The sequence below is a fragment of the Lepisosteus oculatus genome, chromosome 2 (assembly GCF_040954835.1).
Source record: "Lepisosteus oculatus isolate fLepOcu1 chromosome 2, fLepOcu1.hap2, whole genome shotgun sequence".
Lineage (NCBI taxonomy): Eukaryota > Metazoa > Chordata > Actinopteri > Semionotiformes > Lepisosteidae > Lepisosteus > Lepisosteus oculatus.
The window spans coordinates 41,788,238-41,809,387 of NC_090697.1; the positions used below are offsets into that span (position 1 = coordinate 41,788,238).

General features: G+C 35.1%; 1 protein-coding gene across 8 annotated transcripts in view; it reads left to right on the forward strand.

Annotated features, from left to right (window-relative positions):
• plcb4a (phospholipase C, beta 4a) overlaps positions 1–21,150 on the forward strand; it is a 162,569-nt gene that overhangs the window by 96,188 nt on the left and 45,231 nt on the right. For all 8 annotated transcript variants that reach the window (XM_015350630.2, XM_015350616.2, XM_015350650.2 and 5 more), the window contains one exon: positions 12,036–12,133. In XM_015350630.2, the coding sequence (XP_015206116.2) occupies positions 12,050–12,133 (84 nt within the window). In that variant the 5' untranslated portion in view covers positions 12,036–12,049. The remainder of the gene's footprint in view (positions 1–12,035; positions 12,134–21,150) is intronic.

The following is a 21,150-nucleotide window of genomic DNA, read 5'->3' on the forward strand; positions in this document are numbered from 1 at the left end:
TCCCATTCTTCCTTGCAGATCCTCTCAAGCTCTGTCAGATTGGATGGGGAGCGTCGGTGAACTGCAATCTTCAGGTCTCTTCACAGATTTTGTGTGGGGTTCAAGTCCGGGCTTTGGCTGCGCCACACAAGGCCATTCAGACTTTTTCTGAAGCCACTCCAGCATTGTCTTGACTGTGTTTGTTGTCATGCTGAACGGTGAATTTTTGCCCTTGTCCAAGGTTGTGTGCGCTCTAGAGCAAGTTTTCTTCAAGTCCCTCTCTGTATTTGGCTCTGTTCATCTTTCCTTCAATCCTGACCTGTTTCCCAGTTCCTGCTGCTGAGAAGCATCCCCACAGCATGATGCTGTCACCATCATGCTTCACCATAGTGTCATCCCCTCTGCAGCCAGAGGGCGCTCCTTCTCTGTCCTGTCCCTAGTTTCCTGCCTGCTGTCCTTCCGGTCCCTCTCTTTCCCTTGGGCTATATATTTCTGGGTCTTGCACTCTGCCCTCGCTCAGAATTGACGTTCGGATGTCCTGAGACCCGCCTAGCACCAGGTCGCCCCACGTCCGCTACCTGAGGGCATAAGTTTCTATACGGCACTCCTGAACGCTTTGCACTAACGATCCCGGGCCTTTTTCCCGTCTCGCCGCTACACATATGGGTCTTTTTCCACTCTCCTGCCTCTCCACGGCAAGTCCATTTGGACGTCCGTGACACATAGGGATGGTATTAGCCAGGTACCTAGTTTTCGCCAGACATGGCATTTGGCATTCAAGCCAAAGAATTCAATTTTTGTCTCATCTGACCAGTGCCGTTTAGAAAACTCCAGGTGGACTGTCATGTGCCTTTTACTCAGGAGTGGCTTCTGTCTAGCCAGTCTACCATAGAGACCTGATTGATACAGAGGTGGTTTTCCTTCCAGCAGGTTCTCCCATCTTTACAAAGGAACTCTGAAGCTCTGTTAGAGTGGACGGCCAGCTCTAAGAAGAGTCTTGGTGGTTCCAGACTTCTTCTATTTCACAATGATGGGGGCAACTGTACTCCTGGGAACCTTTGCCAATTTTTGTATAACCTTTTCCAGATCTACGCACTGATACAATCCTATCTCGGAGGTCTACGGAAAGTTCCTTGGACTTCATAGCTTGGTTTTTACTCTGCCATGCACTGCAACTGTGGGACCTTATAAAGACAGATGTGTGCCTTTCTAAATTATGTCCAATCAAGTGAATTTACCACAGGTGGACTACAGTCAAGTTCTAAAGCCATCTCGAAGATGATCAAAAGAAATAGGATGCATCTGAGCTCCATTTGGATTGTCATAGTAATGGGTCTGAATACTTATGTAAATGAGAGATTTCCATTTTTTTATTTTTAATAAATTTGCAAAAATTCTAAAAACGTGTTTTCACTTTGTCTTATGGGGTATTGTGTGTCGATTGAAAAAGAATCAATTCAATCCATTTTGAAATACGTCTACAACACAAGAAAGTGTGGAAAAAGTAGAGGGATCTGAATACTTTCTGAAGGCATTGTATATCAGTAAGCTCTTTCTAACATTTGCATTGTTGGTCTGTGGCTTTATCTTTTCAGATCATCAGTTCTTAACCTGCTTCTCAGTGTATATATATATTAATTTTTATACCGTTCTCATGATGTCAATCATGATGTCAATTCCATATTCTTATGGGAATATGGAAACTGTGATATTGCCTAAGTAATTTGAAAGCAGATGAGTTTTAAAAAACAGTATATATTTTGTTTATCTTTTGTGAAATTAATGATAGAAATGAAATAGAAAGAAAAAACACTTAATTCTGATATCATATGAGGTACTGTAATTTGCTGCCAGTGTCCCTTAGCCAGCAATTGGCAATCTGTTGACTGAAACAGGTGCACTGTTAGTTATTATTGATCAGTTGAGGGACTTCAAGGTTCATTAAGAGCAAACCATATATTGTTCAGTATGTAGGCAGCATTGCGTGATCACTGTTCATTTTAAATGAATGTCTGTTTTCTGTTAAACTGGTCATTTGAAGTTCATAAGATCTGTAAAGACACATGCCAGTCAGGTTACATCAGTCTCAGTCTGGCTTAGTTTACTATTGGAAATATTTTATTGCTTTTATCTTGGTCCAACAAGACTAAGAGTGAGCAGCATCAGAGAGTCTGCACTGACATTTTTACACAATTAGTCCTAGGCATTCTGAAAAAGAGGCCAGGCTTGTAAAAGTTCAATTGCTGTCTCAGATAGGATTAGGGAATACTTTTTTATAAAGCTTCACATTGGCATTTGTATAGCCTTAGCTATTCTTGGACTTGAAAATAAAAGGTGTCAGCTCTCCATTGGATAAACACTGGAATCCTCTGAGGTAGAGAGTCTGTCTACAATATCTCTTTTTTACTAGCAAAAACACACTGTTCATACATCTACAGTATATACTGTACTTCATTGTAATTACTTCATGAAATCTGACATGGGCAGTGCCTTACAATACAGTGCCTGTTATTTCAAATGCATTTGGAGGCATGTTTCAATATTAATATTTGTGTTTAACTTACATCTTATGCTGATTAGGACACGTTTCTTTAAATAACATAAGCAATATCTAGAAATAGCATAATATCTAGCAGAAGGCTTATCAATAGAGGGCTATACAAATATCATAGTAATTCAAGAAAACGGGACAGCTTTTGAACCTTCAAACACTCGGGGGTCATTTTGGATTTGAGAGTTAAAGAATGAAGCTGTGAATGTGGGTAATACTGTTTTCCTGAAATTCATTATGTCAAAAGAAAAGCTACATGTGCTGCTTCTAAATTTTGTCATTTACATATTTAAAATATTGTATTGTATAAATTGAGCCATGGTTTTAAACAAATCAGACAATTAAACAAATTTAGTCCACCTGTTTTGAAAATTTGACTTTTCACCAATACATAACAATTTGGTAAGAAAATGTGTCATAATTAAAATTTTAAGGACAACAAACTGAAAGAATAGTACAAACTCTGTATACTGTTCACCTTAGTTTTTTTACAGTCTTTAATTGTGTTTCTGTTTTATAAAAGAAAATGGAAATACACAGACCTGATGACTTTTGCATAATTGTTATCTAATCTTGTAGTTATATGGTTCAGAGATATGGTCAAATACATTGAATTTGAGGAATACTGATAAAAATCATTCTGTCTGCATTTTCCTTTTCGCTGTCCACATGACTCAGCACAAAGAGATCACTTGTGAACACAACAGGTTTTTTTTCTTTGATTTTGGATACAGATATTTAGAATTGCCTTGAAGCAAAAAAAAATGCAAAAGTGTATCTGATATGGCCAAAATGTGTATATCACCATAAGCCTTAGTGCACATTGGGTGCAGGGCAGCATAACACAATTCTTATTAGAGAAGTAGTTTTTGTTTTCTTATTCTTATTCTTATTCTTTTGTTCTTTTGTGTGAGTTGACCATGCTAAGTGGACTCTGGATTATGCAGTGACAATGGGTCACCAAGGAGACTTTCACAATGACTGTAAATAATTCACCTGTTTTCAGTAAAGTCACTGATTGTTTGGTGTGTTTGATTGAGTCACATGGGGTTAGTTTGTATATCAGGTGTGTTCTTGTCTCATGGGGGCGTGGTGTGTATTTGACATTAGAGTTCATTAGAGCAGTATCCAGCAGACCAAGTGCATGTGGATGGTGGTAGTGTACACCCCAAAGTGCTCCTTTACTTTCTGCCTTTTGGAGTGTATTTTGCAAAGGCCCCCATTGGCCACCTTTAGGTGGGGACTTGCCACACAATCAAGAATGTTTTAACACATAGTCCAAAATAAAATGTTTAAAACTTTGAAGGTATATTCATGGTACTGATGATTCATGACCTGATTTCTGCAAGAAAATATTTCCTTTTATCTTGTGTGTGTTGATTAAAAGGCAGTCTTATGGGGGTTCTGAGTGATTCAGTGGAGCTGATTGCTGTCAAGATTAGTTAGGCTTCAGTCAACCAGGATATGCTTGAAGACAGTGACTACTGGGACTTTACTGTGCCCCTTTGAACTTATCTTTCTGAAAGTGGACAAAACACTGCAACTCCAGTTGATCTTACCTCTCCTGTAAAGACTATGTTGAAAGAGAGTCTGCAGTCTATAATCCCCTGTGCTGGTAAAGTGGTTTTGGTGATGAACCGTTTTAACGGTGATTCCAGATTAGGAAGGTACAGTATATTTATAAAAAAACTGTGATTCACATTAAAATAAAACAGATTTAATGCAAATCCACATAATGACTAATATAAATAATTAGAAGTAATGATTTATTTTAGATATATTTGTATTTTAAAATATCTGCTATTTGGATGTAGCAAAATTCTTCTACTCTTGAATGTTTACAGTAGGCTTATTACCCAGTCCCTAAATTTAGACAATGACATGCTGAACTGATGAATATTACTTTTGGTTCCATTTCAAATGCTATTTGTCAGTGAATAACATGGGAATTCACTTTGATGCTGGGCTTGGCTACTATTATGATATTATCACTGTTTAGATTTTTGCTCAGCTATTTTAGTTAAATATATTCTAAGGGTTAGTGCTCAATTAATTGTTTAAAATTGTGATTCCTAAGTGAAATAAACCTTTTGAACATCTTTACATTTTGTGAAAATTTGGAGTCCTTGTTATTCCAAAACTCAAAATCGAAACACAATGCAACTATATTACATCATTTATAATGAGTATTTTGTGTCCCACATTGACTTGTTTGGAGATTGTTTAGAGATTGGACAGACTGAAGGTAATTTTCTATGTTGACATTCAAGTATGAAGTAAGTCTTCCATAAGTTTAAGGTGTAGGGAGCTGTAGTTGTTGAATCCTAAGCATCGTTTTGCCATTTGTTGTGTTGTGAAAGCAAGCCATTTATTACATAAAATGATTATTTCTGTGCTATAGCATAGAGCACTATTCAAAAAACCCAACCAATTCTAGTCTTGGTATGAATCAGTTATTCCTTTTCCTTTCCCTCATGTGATACTCATCTATAAACAAATTTTAGACCTATAAATATTCCTTGTAATCCATTTGACAAAAATCACAAAATTCAGCCCCATCAATGCCTTTATTATACAAGTCATTGGTTGGAGTATGATGCTACTTTATGCACAGCTTGTCTTGTTTTATTGCATGAACCTCTTAGACACTCTTAGACACTCATAAGTGTTTAACAATTTAACAATTTTAGATTTAATGTATTTTTTCTAACTTTTTAACACCATGATTGTGATTTTGTTTTCCTTAATAAAGTACTGTTTTTAGGACAAAGTCACAACTTCACAGTTTCTATACGTATAAAAATACACCCTTTCATGATTAATGGCTCTTCAAACAAACGTTCTAATTTCAAGAAAGTTCAGTTTCCAGAAATGTCTGTTTAAGATCCTTGGACCAGTTAGCTTTTTAAAAACAAAAAAGAACTAAATTGATCAGCTGAATGGTCTCTTCTGGTTTGCAGACTTTCATGAAGACATCAGCTGCAGGTATTGGCAGAATGTTAGCATTCCAAATAAATAAGCCACATTCCTTGAAGACTAGAATAAGATGCCAGTCAGGGAGATATAAGTACTGTACCAAAGAGTACCAAGGCTGATGTTGACAATCTCCAGCCTTGGCGACATTTTTATTTACCTTTACAGCAGGGTGTTTTGTCTAGCCGGTTCATTAACATTGTTAATAATGTTAATAACTGGAGGCAGCGGAATGGCTATTAAATAGAAAGTGGTTTTGTTTTTCTCACGAAATTCAGTTCTTAAGTGCAATGTGGTTCTAAATAGAGACAAAACAGAATGATAATAAACACCTGGGATTTAAAATGCATTTTAGTGTGCAGACACGTAGTTTTGTACCTTTGCCTAAACAGAATAACTGTACTTAATTGACAGGGATGAGCCATGCATGTTTTGGGTTAGCTGAGTAAAACGTGTTGTGGTTATTAGTCAGTTCTCTAGGGAAGCAGTGCTGGTAGTGGTAATGTTAATGGAGTAAGTAAAAGCAAAAAGGATTGCCTCAGTTTTCCATTATTATTTGAATGAAAGGAGGATAGAAGTTACAGTAGACTGTAACTCTTGAGTTTTTGTTTTGCATTGGGAGCCCTTGTATTTATAGGTGATACATATATATTCTATACAAAACATAATACATTATGGATCTGTATATGTTATATATACTGTATATACAAAAAGAAATATATTTACATATTACTAAGGTGAATGTCAATAACATATCAATTGTTAAAAATTGTTAAAATATCAACTGCCATTCACTGATAATGATTCTTCTTAGCTAACAAAAGCATGCATCCATCCTATCCATCCATCCTCTAACAACTTCATCCAATTCAGGGTTGTGGGGGAGCCAGATCCTATCCTGGCAAGCAGTGGGTGCAAGACAGGGTACACGCTGGATGGCACACCAGTCTAACGCAGGGCAGACACAGAGATAAACACTCATACCTAACAGTATGTCTTTGGACTGTAGAAGAAAACTAGAGCACCCAGCAAAAACCTACATGAACACTGGAAGAACATACAGACTCCACACAGATAGCACTCCAGGTCCAGAATTAAACCCAATGCCGCAGTAGTGCAAGGCACCATGATGCCACTTTGCCACCAGTAGCATACCTTAAGGCTTTAAGGATATTTTTTGTTGTTATTTAATCATTCCTTGACTTTGAAGTGCAGAATTAAAATATATCTTCATTGTTAAAGAGGCCAGTCCCAAAATGGACTTATTGATATTTGTGGATAGCAAGGTTAACTCACTGGCAGTACTAAAATCTATTTGGCAAACATACTGTAACTACAGATTTGATAATGATGCTGCAGAAACCTTTATTTTCATGTACTGACAATGCATTATTTTTGTTGGTGCTGTTGTCCAAAGTGACTTATTTTTGCACCCATTTATGAAGAATACAGTTTAGTGTTTTATTTAAGTAACTTGAATTATGATTTTTGCTTTAGGGTCCCATCCAGGATTTGGGGCCACATACCTTTATAGCCTTCTATAGAAAGATACCTAAGCACTACTTGAAATGGCTCCATTAAACTGCCATTTATACTTTATTATTTATCATTTAAATTGCCATTTTTTAATTACTTGTCTTCTGGCATTTGCTTGATCTGTTCAGTTAATTGATGATTTATGCTTTCTACAGTACACATTTTAAGTGTTTCATGGTAGTACTGAAGCATAAACTTCTTTAATAAAAAATAACAACTTTGTTGAATCTATGGAATGAGCATACTTCACCGCCACCTATGGACTGTCAAAGAAATATAGTTACTGTGACATGGTTTAAAAGAGGAATGTACAAATAATAAAACATTAGAATCTGATTATTCTGAGGATAACTATTTTATAGTAATAATATGTAAAGGGTATAGGAGGAATAATGTTGCTTCACCCATGCCTTTACTTAATTCCCACCTCTACAGTCTTAATTATTAAGATTCACTACTGCTATACTTACTGTACCTGTATACACTACTATATAAAAAAACTTTGCAATCCATCAATTATCACAAATCGTATGTTCTTCTGGAAAAGATTGCAGCAAACTTAACAAACCGATAACAAACTTAAAAGACTGGATACATTGCACACAACAGAGCTAGTTACAACTATTAAGGGAGGATGAATAATGGCAGAAAGGTCACTCCTGCTCCTCATGAAATAGGCATGTCTTTGGAAGATAGAGGGATATTTGGAGCACTTAATGAAACTTACGGGACATGAAACAAACATGCAAACTCCACATATAAGGTTTGCCAGTTCCAAATCAAGGCACCAGCACTAATTACTGTGCCACTGAACTGAAATATCTAATTTTATTTAATAAGTTAAAAACAGAATTATAGATGGAACAGATGGATCAATACAAGAGATAATTAACCCAAGTTACAAGATAGTCAGCTAACAATTACAGTAGGTTAACAATTTAAAGCAATTACACATGTATGTCTGTATTACTGCAGGTTGTGATAAGAATACATTTTTTTTGTATTTGCAAGGATTATTGTTACATCTTAAGACCTCCAAAAGTTCTATATACAGGCAAAAACAGTGAGGGCAAGATATCAAACCTTGAAATAAAATGGGGAGCTTGCACAAAAAATATATTAATGGAATTCTTTAGACAGCCCATTTTTAACAGGTGGGTGCAGATCTTGTGACAGATGTATTAAACTGCAATATCAGAGGAAAGTCTAATCACAAAAATGTCAGGACTGCTAACACAGTACACTGCAAGTACATTTTGTAGAGAAGGCTGTTTTCAAGGAAGATTTAATTGAATTTTCTGTTACAGCTGTTGCTATTAGTGTTCCTTTACCAAATCCAACAAGGGCACACAAGTGCAAATATCAGGATGCCATCTGAAGCAGGCATTTCATCTCAATTAATTTAGAAGGTTCTTGTTGTTCATGTATGAATCAATTCCATTTTTTATCTTGATTTGAAGAGAGAAAATGAGTGTTCTCAAGGTTAATGAGCCACATTACCCATTTAAACAAAAAAGTATTTAAAATAAAGAGGCTTAGAATTTATAACAGCACACTAACCCCAAAATGATTAGCATTATACCAGTTTTAATTTACATGTACAAGACCTTGCTAGAATACATTATTCAAACTCATTATGATATTTCATATTACAGCAGTTCTGAATAGAGAATAAATGCAAATAAGGCAATGCAGTGACAAAAATAATGCAACTACAAACTTTCTGCCCAAATGCAAAATGCCAAGATACTATTTATGTTTTTGGAAGAGTACTTGGGTAAAATCATACCATACCTAATAATGCCTAAAAATGCAGACACGGTGGAATAATGATCATTAGCTACTGTATACTATTCTTTGACTGTTATATGTTTTGGAGTTCCATACAAAATTACTGGCAGTTTTATTTTAGCAGGTAAGAACTGAAGGATAAAGCTGAAGCTGAAAGCCACTTCCATATGCACGTGGAAGATATGCAGTACTGTACTGTACATGTGGTGATGTGATAAAGACAAAGTAGTTAATCTTCTGCCCATCTTCTGCCCAATGAGAACAGCATAGTGTGATTTCTTAGTTCAGTTTAGGACGCATGACAACTTCAAGTCATATCGATAAACGAGACTTTGCAATTCATTTATTCTGTTTTTTTTAAATGTGATTATAAAATTGAAAAGACATGTGGACATGTATCATTGTTTTCAGTGTTGTATTAATTTCCAGCAATTTCAGCATTTTATCATCTTTGTTTTATTTTGTTCTGCAGTATTAACAGATGCTTTGACATACTGGAATAGCCTTTCTTTTGATTTTATGTAAAAGAATCATCACTTAATTTTTTTTGTCCCTCATTTATTTGATCAAACTTTTTTTAAACTTTTGTCTGTCCTCCCCTGTGTACCTTTATAATTGTGAAACATATCTCTGTGACTTTTAGGCACTCAGAAGTGTCCCATCTGAGTACATCTTTTCACAATCTGGAGTGGAACAGAATAAGACAATGAAGCTAAAGAACCAGTACACAGTGACAGTTCCCACTGTTTTATGCTGATCTTTTAATAGCTCAATTGTTTCATTAACATATGCGTTTCTGTTTTATTACAACTTCAATTTAGAATGCTCTGCTGTGAAAATTAATCATGCATTCCATTTCTTTAAGGACACTGTGCTGTGAATTTCTTGTCTTAATTTGAATGTATCAAAATCAAATGAGTGAATTTATATTATCACTCATTTGATTCTGATACATTGGCCTTCTGCTATGAAACGATACATTCATATCATCAGTCTTCCATAAATTGTTTCATAAATAACAAATGGCATCATTTCACCATTACTATACTGATGTATAATGAATACATAACAAATTTTACACTTTACATCAATAGCTCATTGGCCATATACTGTACATACAGGTACTGTATCTATTTTGAAGTCATGAGACAATACATTTGTTCGTTATTTCAATTGTATTGATGCTTGGTAAAATTCAAGGTGCTCAGTGTTTCATATAGAAGTTGAGTAGAATCCTCATAGTGAATTGATTAAGACTCTATATACTGTAAATAACAATTCAAAAGACTATCAAAGTATATAACCATCACCAGTATGTGTGATGAAGGTCGTGCTATTGTTGTGATTGAAGGCAGCCTGAAATGCTACTTGGAGGTTGAAAAGTATAGCTTTAACAATCAGCAGACTAGTTCACAGAAGAAAAGAAACCAACTATGTGATAAACAGGCAGAGGATCATCAGTACAAATGTATTGTCTCATTACTTCAAAATAGATACCTGTATGTACAGTATATGGCCAATGAGCTATTGATGTAAAACGTAAAATTTGTTATGTATTCATTGTACATCAGTATAGTAATGGTGAAATGATGCTATTTGTTATTTATGAAACAATTTATGGAAGACTGATGATATGAATCACACAGGCCCCAGGACTGTCACATCCTTCTGATCCATCTCCATAATTGTTCTGAGACTGCAGTGGCTATAGAACATGAAATTTCTCGGGAAAATAATCCACATTTCAGAATGACTGTAGCTGACCCTGCACATGAAAATGATCCACATGGAGGCATTTCAGGGGTAACATTCTAAAGGTGTTGTCAGTAGGTAGAACACCACCTACCGGTCCTTTACCACCACTTACATGAGCAATCTTGTTTTACCTTAGAGGTCTCCTTACCCAACACTGCTAAGCCCAGTCCTGCATAGTTTCTTTGATCTGACAAGATCAGGCTGGATGATGATAATGCTGAGAGTACTAGAATACAACTTTGAGAAAACCAAGATGAGAACCTGCAGTGGCCAACTATTCTGCTTGCTTCAGCGCTTTTACAATTGTGGTCAGGGAGATCGTTCCATAATGCTGAACATGTTTTCATTTTAGCTGTGCCACATTTCATACTGAAAACCTACCATTTTTTTACATTTTCTGTATACCTCTTAAATAAAAAAGATAAATATATATATATTAATATTATTAATATGAAACCCATGAGATTAAATTATTTTATTTTGTACATTATTATATTTTGTAAAGGTAATTTGAAAAAGCTTGATTTTCAAATCTTTCACACTATGGTGCTAGATTCAGGTATAATAATGTTATTATATTAATTGATATTTTATATAGATGCAAAAGTTACTATTTTTGATTTCTTAATAAAGAATGGAGAAAGCCTATGGATGCATTGAGTTAGCTTCAAAATAAAAATACAACATATGTTTTCAGCAGTAGTTAAAGGAATCAAGCATTGCTTTCTGTTGGCATTTATTAATCTTCAAACCACAAAAAATAATCCCTGGCTATGAATAATTCTTTTATTCAGATGTTTCATCTCTCCTTTGATTAAAGAAGATGGGACCAATAGAAAAATACTTTTTTTTAAAGAAATCTTTTTGAAGATCAAGCTTTGATAGTTGTTGATCAGCTTTATATTTAAAATAAAGGTATGCTTTTTAGTCAAGTTTAAAGGTGTGGTTTCACTTAAATTATAATGATGCTATACAACAGTTGTGTCTCAGAAAAGGGAGATGCCTGGATGAAACAGAGTGCAGATCCTCCCACAACCCCCCTACATTATAACCAAGCACTGATTGTTTCCTTTTCGATTTCAGTTTGCTAGCAAAGTGTAATTGCTTCAAATATTTTCTGTATTCTGATTAAATTTTCTCTGTCCCTGGTTTGTATGACAGAATTTGTTGTTTACACAAGAGTTAAGGATTATGGGGGAACTGAAAAGTGGTCACCACTGAAAGCAATATGATAGTGTTAGCTACCATTCAAATTAAAATACAGTTTTGAATGTGATACAAAAAAAAACAATTTACAACTGGATTTTCCATTGCTTTCATATTGGTTACTTCCCAATTCACTTCATAGAAATATAGGTACAATTAATGTTTTTTTTATATTGTGGTATTTGAAAAATAAAAATCTCAATGTATATATTTTTACATCCGCTGTATATTTCTTGCTTTTCAGATTTGTGAGCAGCCATGGCAAAAGCATACGAATTTAATTGGCAGAAGCCCCTCCCTGATTTTTTGCAAGCAGGGGCTGTGTTTGACAGATTTGAAGAGGTAAGGAGTAAGTCATTCTATCTGACATTGACTTTAATGATTTTGTATCTGATTATTTGCCCTTTTCAGTCATCTGTTACTGAATTCTGTTCCAACTTAAAAGGAAATAATGACATACAATAATAGTGAGGCTGTTTTTATTAACTTCAAGTTCTAGGAAGAAGCATGTGACTCAAGCATAGGTGTTTTATACAGTAAGTGTAAAATTAGTTGTTACACTGTATTGAAAATATTATGGGAGATTACTCATTATGACATTAATGACATAATTTTGTTTGCATGTTGTTCCCTCGTATCTTCTTTGTCCATTTTTGTGCTTTGAATTTTTGTGCTTTGAAGTGCTTTGAATTATGTTGTTTACTGTGTATAAAGTAAACCTAAAAGAGTTAAAAAGAAAATTAAAACTTAACCAGCAACATATTTTTTTTTCAATGACAGTGACTTCCTTGGGATTTCTGTTTCACAGTATATATTCTCTGTTATCTACTGTATGTGACCTCCATTTTTTCACAGTGGTTACATTCCGAAACTGTATTTCAGAAGAATTGACTCAGATCTAACAGCACGTGATTCGACCCTAAAAATATAGGGCAGCAAATTTGGCCAGAAATGTTTAATTTTGTATGACCTTATCACATCTTTTCTGAACTCAGGCAATTTCAGTTTTGAACAAACTTCACAGTTTGTTGCATGATCAGTCCAAGAATGTCAAATGGTTCTCAGTTTATCTGAAAAAAAAAGGTTTATGCTTCTTTAATAAATTAAGGCAGTAAAGTAATACACTGCAGCCTGTAATGTGTAGAATATGTACTAAAGATCATCATTGGTTTGTTACATGGAATGCTAAGACTCTCTTTATTATAGTTTTAGTCTCATTCTAGCTCTGTTGTGCTGAGCAGCAAGTGAGAATTATGCATCTAATAATTTTGAAGAGAGGCAGTCTCAAGGGCAGTATCTTCCTCAGTATCATAAATTTAATAACATCTGATATTTACTATTCTCATTGCAGATCTGGTGAGTCATTTCTGGCCACAAGTTGTCATTTTAATTACACATCAGCCCCAGCATTAAAACAGTGCTTTTTCAAGCTTTTTCAATATTTCAGTGCAATATTTCAATCATATTGCTTTAGTTTGAATTTGTATAGAACACATTAAACTGCTCCTTGCAAAAGCGGTCATAAAATAGAATTAAAAAGATGCGATCCAGAGTAAAAGCCATTTTGTGGAGTTCAGCTTTTTACTATTACTGAGCTACAATTTTTTTTTACATTTACAGTAGCTACACTTGAGACTTTGTCTTCTCAAATAACATCACAATCTAGCTAAATTTTAAGGGTGTTTAAGCTGATCACTTTCTTGATTTTCCTTTTACTTTGCAGTTGCCACTTCAGCAACTAATCAGTATTATATTTTAAAGTACCCTCATCCATCAATTCAATGAGTTTAGACTTTTTGAGAAATATTACCCAATATATTGTTATGTGTTCTGGTTAAGATACACCACAGAGTTGTTTGATTTCAAGACTAAATACGTGCAGTCAGAAATTTCCAAGTATTAAAACATGCTTTTTGTGTGTTTTAAGTACAAAAGTGCTTGCAGAATGGCCTTGTTTACCAAAAAAAAGTCAGTAGTTCATGGGTTTCGTAGGTTGGATTGTTGAACGTGACTTTTGGTAGCTTGCAGTTATTGTGATGCTTGATTCTTGTTATCTTATGTAAACTACCAATTTCATGCTCCATTTTCAGAACAGGGAAAAATATGTAGTTTGTTTTTTAAAAATGTAAATTTACTTCAAAATGTAAATTTTTAAAAAATAGCCTGCTTGGTTTTTAACCAGTATGCAACAATTGTTATAGAAGGAGTGGAATGTATTTTGGAACAAACTAAAGTTACCTTAATTTAACTTGAATGGTCCTTTGAGGTCCTTTGGGACTCTAGCCTTTCGTTTTGTTAAATATTTTCAAAATGTTTTTTTTTTTATTTAAAATGTTTAAAATGGCAGTTCGTCTTCTAGACAAAACAAAATCTGAGAATTCTGTTAATTGTTTATTAAATTACATGTTGAAGGTAGCAATATTATATAGGTGCATTTTTATTTTGCTCTTTTCCTTAAAGGAAAAGAGTATTAACTTCCTGTATTGAGGCAGATATTACAGTATATTAGCCTTTTTGTAACATAATGTGCAAATTGTATTTCAGTCCTCATTTTGTGTTCTCAACAGGTGAAGCAATGTTCCATGTTAATTTCATGAGAACCTACTGTCTGGTATGACTTGGACATTGTCTGTGGTTACAAGACACCCACATAAAAACGTTTTTCCGCCCCTTTGCTGTGCGGCTTAATATTTTGGTGCTGTGTTAAAGCATGTACAATATCAAGTCATATTTACAGTTTAAATTAGTTTAATGTAGCCATGGCCTTTTGAATGTATAGATATTGAGGGGAAGTATAACCTATTTATTTATTATAGGCCACACTTGGCATACATTACATCTTTTCAGCAAAGTGCTTTACTTTTTAAGGTTAAAATGGAAAACAATATTTTTTGGGGAAAAAAGTTAGTGTTCCTTTTCTTATCTCATTACTTGAATTGCCCTGCAGGGACACTTTTTTGATTAACATCACAGATGCACAGTGTTCCATGAAATATGTAAATAAGGTACACTTTCAGACAAGTGCAGTTACTGCTTTTTATGAATCCCATAGTGGAACAGATGCTACTGCCAAGTACTCCCAGGACTCTTTCTTTTTGCCTCACCTAACTAAAACAAGAGCTTTTTTTATTTGAAGGCCTGTGTTTTTTAATGATTTGGGAGTATAATAAGCAATCTACATGTGATAATTAACTTAAATTAATTAGAGTGGTAGTGGTAGTGTGTATTATGTATTGGACTTGAAAGAATTGGCACATCAATTCATTTTGGTAGCATTTTCAAGATGCTTATGACAGGTGTTCAAATGAAGCTACTGTGTATGAGAATACAGTGCCATGCAAAAAGTGTTCAACACCTATAAAAACATTTTGAAAAACTGTTTTGTTTTTCCAAAATAATTAGTCAGAAATGGGGACAGTTACAGTATATGAAGGAAGTGCAGGAAAACCACATGAAGTTAGAAAGATTGAGATTTAATTATTCACAATAAAATTACTTTCAAAACAGGATTTTCAAATCATTTATAGATGATACAGTGTTTCAAGCAGGTTTTGTCTAGGATTCACCTGCTCTTTACTCTGTCAGTGCTCACTTCCATATGCTTAGATGCACACTGTTCAAGCTCTGCTAATAACAAGCACTCCTATAGCATGATGCTGCCACTGTAATGCTTGACAGCTGAGATAGTGCTGACTGGGTAATGTGCTGTGTTAGTCTTGCACTGGACATAACACTTTGCATTTACCACCAGAAACTTTGATCTTTGTCATACATCTGCACTATCTATCATATGAAATTTAATATGACTCTTTTTCACTATTGAATTTTGTCTTGCCACTAATCCATACCTGAATTACATAGGGGCCAAGATACTGTTGATGTACAGTATGAGTATGAGTAATCATCCCCATCTCAGAAATAGAATTTCACTTTTTTTTTTATGAAGTGACTGTTGATTTCACAATGGCATCTTTAGTCAGTTTCCTGCTTACCTTCTCGTTGGAAGGGTGGTCAGGTCTACTGTAGTTATGATGCATGTTTCACTTCTTAGTGATGGATCTCACAGTACTTGGAGGGATAGATAAGCTTTACCTGATGTATACTTCTCTACAACTTGTTCCTCTGCTTTTTTTAAAGTGAGTTGTGGCTTGAAATTCAGTATCTATCTGAGGACATTTACAGAGACATATATAGTCATTCAAAAGTCTAGTTAAACCACTCTACAGATAGATATCATTAAACTACATGTGTGATCTTTCAAATGATTAATTTGCCCCTGATCTACAGTAATTTATGGTTGCCCATGGCAAACAAGCAAACATCTAATTAAATTTATATATATATACAGTATACTGTACAAACTTTCTGCATTTTGAGCAGCTTGAAGTAAATTGGGTAGATTCTAAATCTAAATTCCTATTTTAAGGTGATGCACGATTACAATCTCAGATGGCAACAGAATGTGGTAACTTTAAAATGTATTAATAAGTTTGCATATATTATATTATCTGAAAAACAACTCAATAGATGACAGTTACAATATTATTATTCACTTCAGTACCATTGAAATTTCCTAATGGAATTGTCAGTCTTTTCTACCACAATGTGACAGAATACAGGGAGGAGTCTCAGCCCAACTCAACAGTAGTAATTATGAGCATTGGCTACGTTTGAAGGCTTCTATACAGCAAGTTTGTAATCTGGGGTTAAAAAGCCATGTTTTTTCTATTCAAAGTGCTCAGCACAGAGTGCTTTAGACAACTTTGAAAAAGGACAGTCCTTTTAATATTGCTGCAATTGGTGCCTAAAGGATGACGTTTAATTCAATGAAAATAACTGACAGCTGTGATTGATTTCAGTATTATCTTAGACCTTGGGGAATGACATCCAATTTCTTTCACAATTTCTCTTATTAAGCCAGCCCTTTGCGATGGCTTTCTAAGCTATTATACAGTAAATTCAATTTGCCAGGCAAAATACTAACATTTTTCATTGTGGAAAAAGAAAGCAGTTCAGTTTGGCATCTTAGGTTTTTAAAGGTTAAACAAGTTAAATGTTTCCAGAGCGGTTTAGTGAACAACTGCTTTATTAAAGGAAAGGTAGCTGCATTCTCCTTCCTGTAAATAACGTGTGGCATACTTATGTATTTTAACATTCAAAGCTTTTTAACATTTATTTATAAATCAATAGGGGGAATAAATTTGAGGTTTCAATATTTTAAAAAAAGATAAACAATACTGATATTGTTATGCAATTTCAATCTCTTATTATTCGCTGCAAATAATTTGATATATTTAATAAGATGCTTACTAATTCATTTAAAATGGGGTATTTGAGCTTTGGGCCCTCCTCTTATATTTTGGCTTCAGTACATTAATGTTTGTTTAAAGTGCAGAACAATGCTTCATACTCAGAACTTCATACCTCATTCTGCCATCCCGTTTATATCCTGCCATACACCATGTGCTTGCCAGTTAGGTACCAACATCACTTGTGGCTGTGTACTGGATAAAGCAGTTAAAAAAAGGTATTGATGTTTGAAAATTCACATGTAGATATAATCATAAAATAGAGAACAATTTAATGCACTTATATAAAATAATTACAAATTGATAAACTAAGGCTTGATTGCATTTGCATGCAAAGAGGATTTGCTGTATACTACTTTTACAGCAGATCAAATAACTTACCTGCCTTAAGCTTTAATGCTAGCTATGTCTACATGCCCGAGTAGTTATGTCTAGATAATATTATTGATTAAGCCTTCAGGTAGGCAAGGGATAGCATTTACAGCCAGTTTCATTACCATATTACAATATCAATTTCAAACAGATGGTTCACTCTATGTGCACAGCAACAATCAGTACTGAATACACAATATATTAAGATAGAAAGCAGGTTTGTAATAGAGTAGCAATCACCGTTACTCCACTGGATATTTGGCAGGGAGACACTCTGGGACTGGGGTGGCTGTCTGTTTCAGAGGAGAGAGTGACAGTACATAGAACAGTATGTTGCCCTGGTGATGGGGGAAGCCGACAGACTGGCTGAAGTAGTGAGCAGTACTGTGTTTACACCAGAATTCTCTGGCTTCTAAGAGAAACATTCAGTTTATCCTTATCTGATTTGGGATTAGTCCTCCTTGTATTAGTAAAAGGTAGAATTTCATTCTCTACACACCAGTGTTTTCGATTCTCAAGAACCTCACAGTATAATTACTGATCTATTCTTTTTAATATTATTAATAAAAAATTGTTAAACAATTATTCATACAGTACATGACATCCTGTTTTCAGCATAAATTCTACAAATCGTAATATTGATCCTCAGGATAAATAAGATTTTTTTTTTCATATTTTCAGCCCCTGGTTTGCTTTTCATTTTTTTCTCAATAATGAGGGACTTATCCATGCTGATATTATTTTGCTGGTGATAGTCGGGGCATAAAAAGCACAAGATGATTAGCTTTCACATTTCAAAGACTGAACAACCAATGCATTCATATATTATCTTGATTCAGACAAGAGATTTCTTTTGTAGTGTTTTATACTGTTACAGAGACATTTTAAACATATCTGTCAGGTGGGCATAGAACAGTCTACTGAGTTTGTGTTAAACACAAATGCTTTGGTTCGTGAATGCTGCAACCTAAAACAGGTTACACTCTCAAGACACAATGCTTCAGAATGAGCCTCTGCAACGCTTTTATAACCAACTGTCATAGTGATTCCCCAAGAAGTACTGCAGGGTGGACGAGACCCCAGTAGGTCTTCGATAGTTACTCCTGGATCCTGCCAAGAGTGTGAGTGATTGTAGTCATGCCAGTAAAAAATCTAATTCCTCCAATCAATTCTTGCTCTCCTGTAAGACACTGAGGATCTTACAGCATGGCTAGGGATATATGGCTTAGTCTGGTGAGGGCTGCATGCATAGGTCCTAGAAAATGATGAGTAACTATCATGTATACTTACTGTATTTTTTTTTCACTTGGCTTTAGGGCTTTGGAAATTATGTTAATCTACCTCCTGGAGATGTCGTAATGCTCTTTCTGTATTATGTGTGTACATAAATATTGTTGACATAAACTGTTCACTAAAATAAATGAGTTAATGACTTTCAAAGCTGAGAATGTCGTACTTCCCGAAACTTGTCAAAAACTATAAAATTCAAGGATTTAAGAGAAATTTGGAAGAAGGTACAGAAAGATCTTAATCTTCTTCACCTTTGCTCTTCTACTGTACATACAATATATATACTGTATATACTGCCTCCTGAACAGGAAAGGAAGTGTTTTTTTTACTACATTTTCAATTTTACTTCAGTGTCTACTCTGTCTACTTTTTTCTTTCTACTTTTCTGAGGTGATTACTGCTGCTCTTTGAGTGTCTTAACCCACTGCCCGATCTTTTTGTTGCATTTCATCTTTTCCCCTCCAAAAAGCTCCTAATTCCAATTATCTGTAGAATACCCCCCCCCCCCCAGATCTCTGATGTTCACTTTGTTCCAAAGATGTGAGCACATGGTGTCTCTCTGCACTTGACCCAGTCTCCTTGTTCAATGCTCTGCGCTAGGTTCCTGCCCAGGAAGCAGGTTCAAGTGTTTGCCCTCAGATTCAACTACTGTTATAGCTCATTAATACAGTCATAACAAATGGCCCAGAGAGGTCAGCAAGTTTTTATTTAGCACATCAAGCTGCCCTACAAATCACTCACTACCACTACTCTTTCCAGGTCAGTACAGTGTCTTCCAAGCTAATGAACTCCAACCTGATTTGAAAATTGGAGACTGTTCACAATGTATTATAATTAATGTAGCCCAAATTCATTGTCTGGAGTCAAGGCAACAATTGAGCCTGGACCACTAGAGGTTTATTTTCTCCCTCCAGGCGTTTTGTGCCCATTTCAATTACTACTATACAAACTTGTTAACCACCATATAATTTTGCCCATAGGAAACCATGTCACCTATGCTGGGTCCCAGGAGATGAATCTGCCAATGTAACATTCTTCAAGTCAGCCATGCTGGTTTGACTTCTGTGCCTCAGAAACAACTTGCTCATTCAAGTCATTTTGATATCTGCCACTTTTTTTTGTTCTACAGAAGCACTCCCAGCCTGCTCCCAGAGCTTTTTTCTCATTCTGCCTTTACTCACTTCAGGATTAGCCCTCTAACTATAGCCCAATATATTCCCCTCATCAGTGTTTTTCTTCCCTTTTTATTTCCCATGTTGCTGACATTAGATATGCTCTCTTTTTCCACTTTCCTGTGTGCCATGCTATTATGGCTCTATCTGTTGCAGGTCAAAACACTTTTACTTATGTTTATAGTCAACACTAATGCTCTTAATGCTATGATTATTGTCTATAGACCTCAGGCGTCTCACTGAGTGCACTAGTGTGATAAATATTATTTAAAAGTCTGTCTCATTTTCCATTGCTGAACCAGCATCCTCCTCGCTTCTTTGATGGGTTTCTTATTGCCGCTTTCCCTGCTAGAACTCTTGAGTGGGTTTGTGCATGTCTAAAATTTCTTCAACATAGAAAATCAAATTAATTTCACTCTTCCTACTTCCTTCTCTAGGGAACGTCCTTGACTGTACCCTTTTCAGCTCCTTGTCACAACCCCAGCTTGGTTGCTTTGTCACTTTTCGTCAGTTCATTCCACTCTTCTTCAGTGTAGGCTCTTAAATGAAACTGACCTATGCACATTGACTCTCAGGCTACATGGCCTATCTTCTTGACTTTGCTTCCTACATAACATCTCTTTATCACTATGTTAACATATCTCATACTAAATCTTAATGCGGACTGCTTATAAACTTTTTTCATTTGAGTCTGCAGGCTCATTTTATTGGGAATATAGGACCTCCAGCTTGTGGGATAATATAGAGCTTGCATCAGAGTCCAGTATATTTTCCTCTACATTCATTACTTCAAATTTGTCTCTGCAAACAGTTTTTTAAAACTACCTGTTTCCACTACGAATTATGCACATCTTGGACAGGCATCCCTTTCAACTCACTCTTTCACAGTCTAAAGTCAATTACTTTCCACTGGTTGCTACACCATAACTTGAAGCTAGCAGCTTAAGCGCCAAAGGTTGTCCCTTTGTGTATTCTTAGCTGCTCCATTATACACTACTGCACAGAACATTTACAGGTGTCACATCAGACAGATCAAGATGTTTGCTACTTGATTTCATAGAGCTCTTACAAATCTTTTTATGTTGAAGATTATGATTATACTCTATACATATAGAATTTCATAACTTATTGCATGTACTTGCAGTATAATCATGTTACTTTTGTGATATTTCATTAGTTGTGTTCATGATTCTCTCATGCTATACTTGCTTATAAC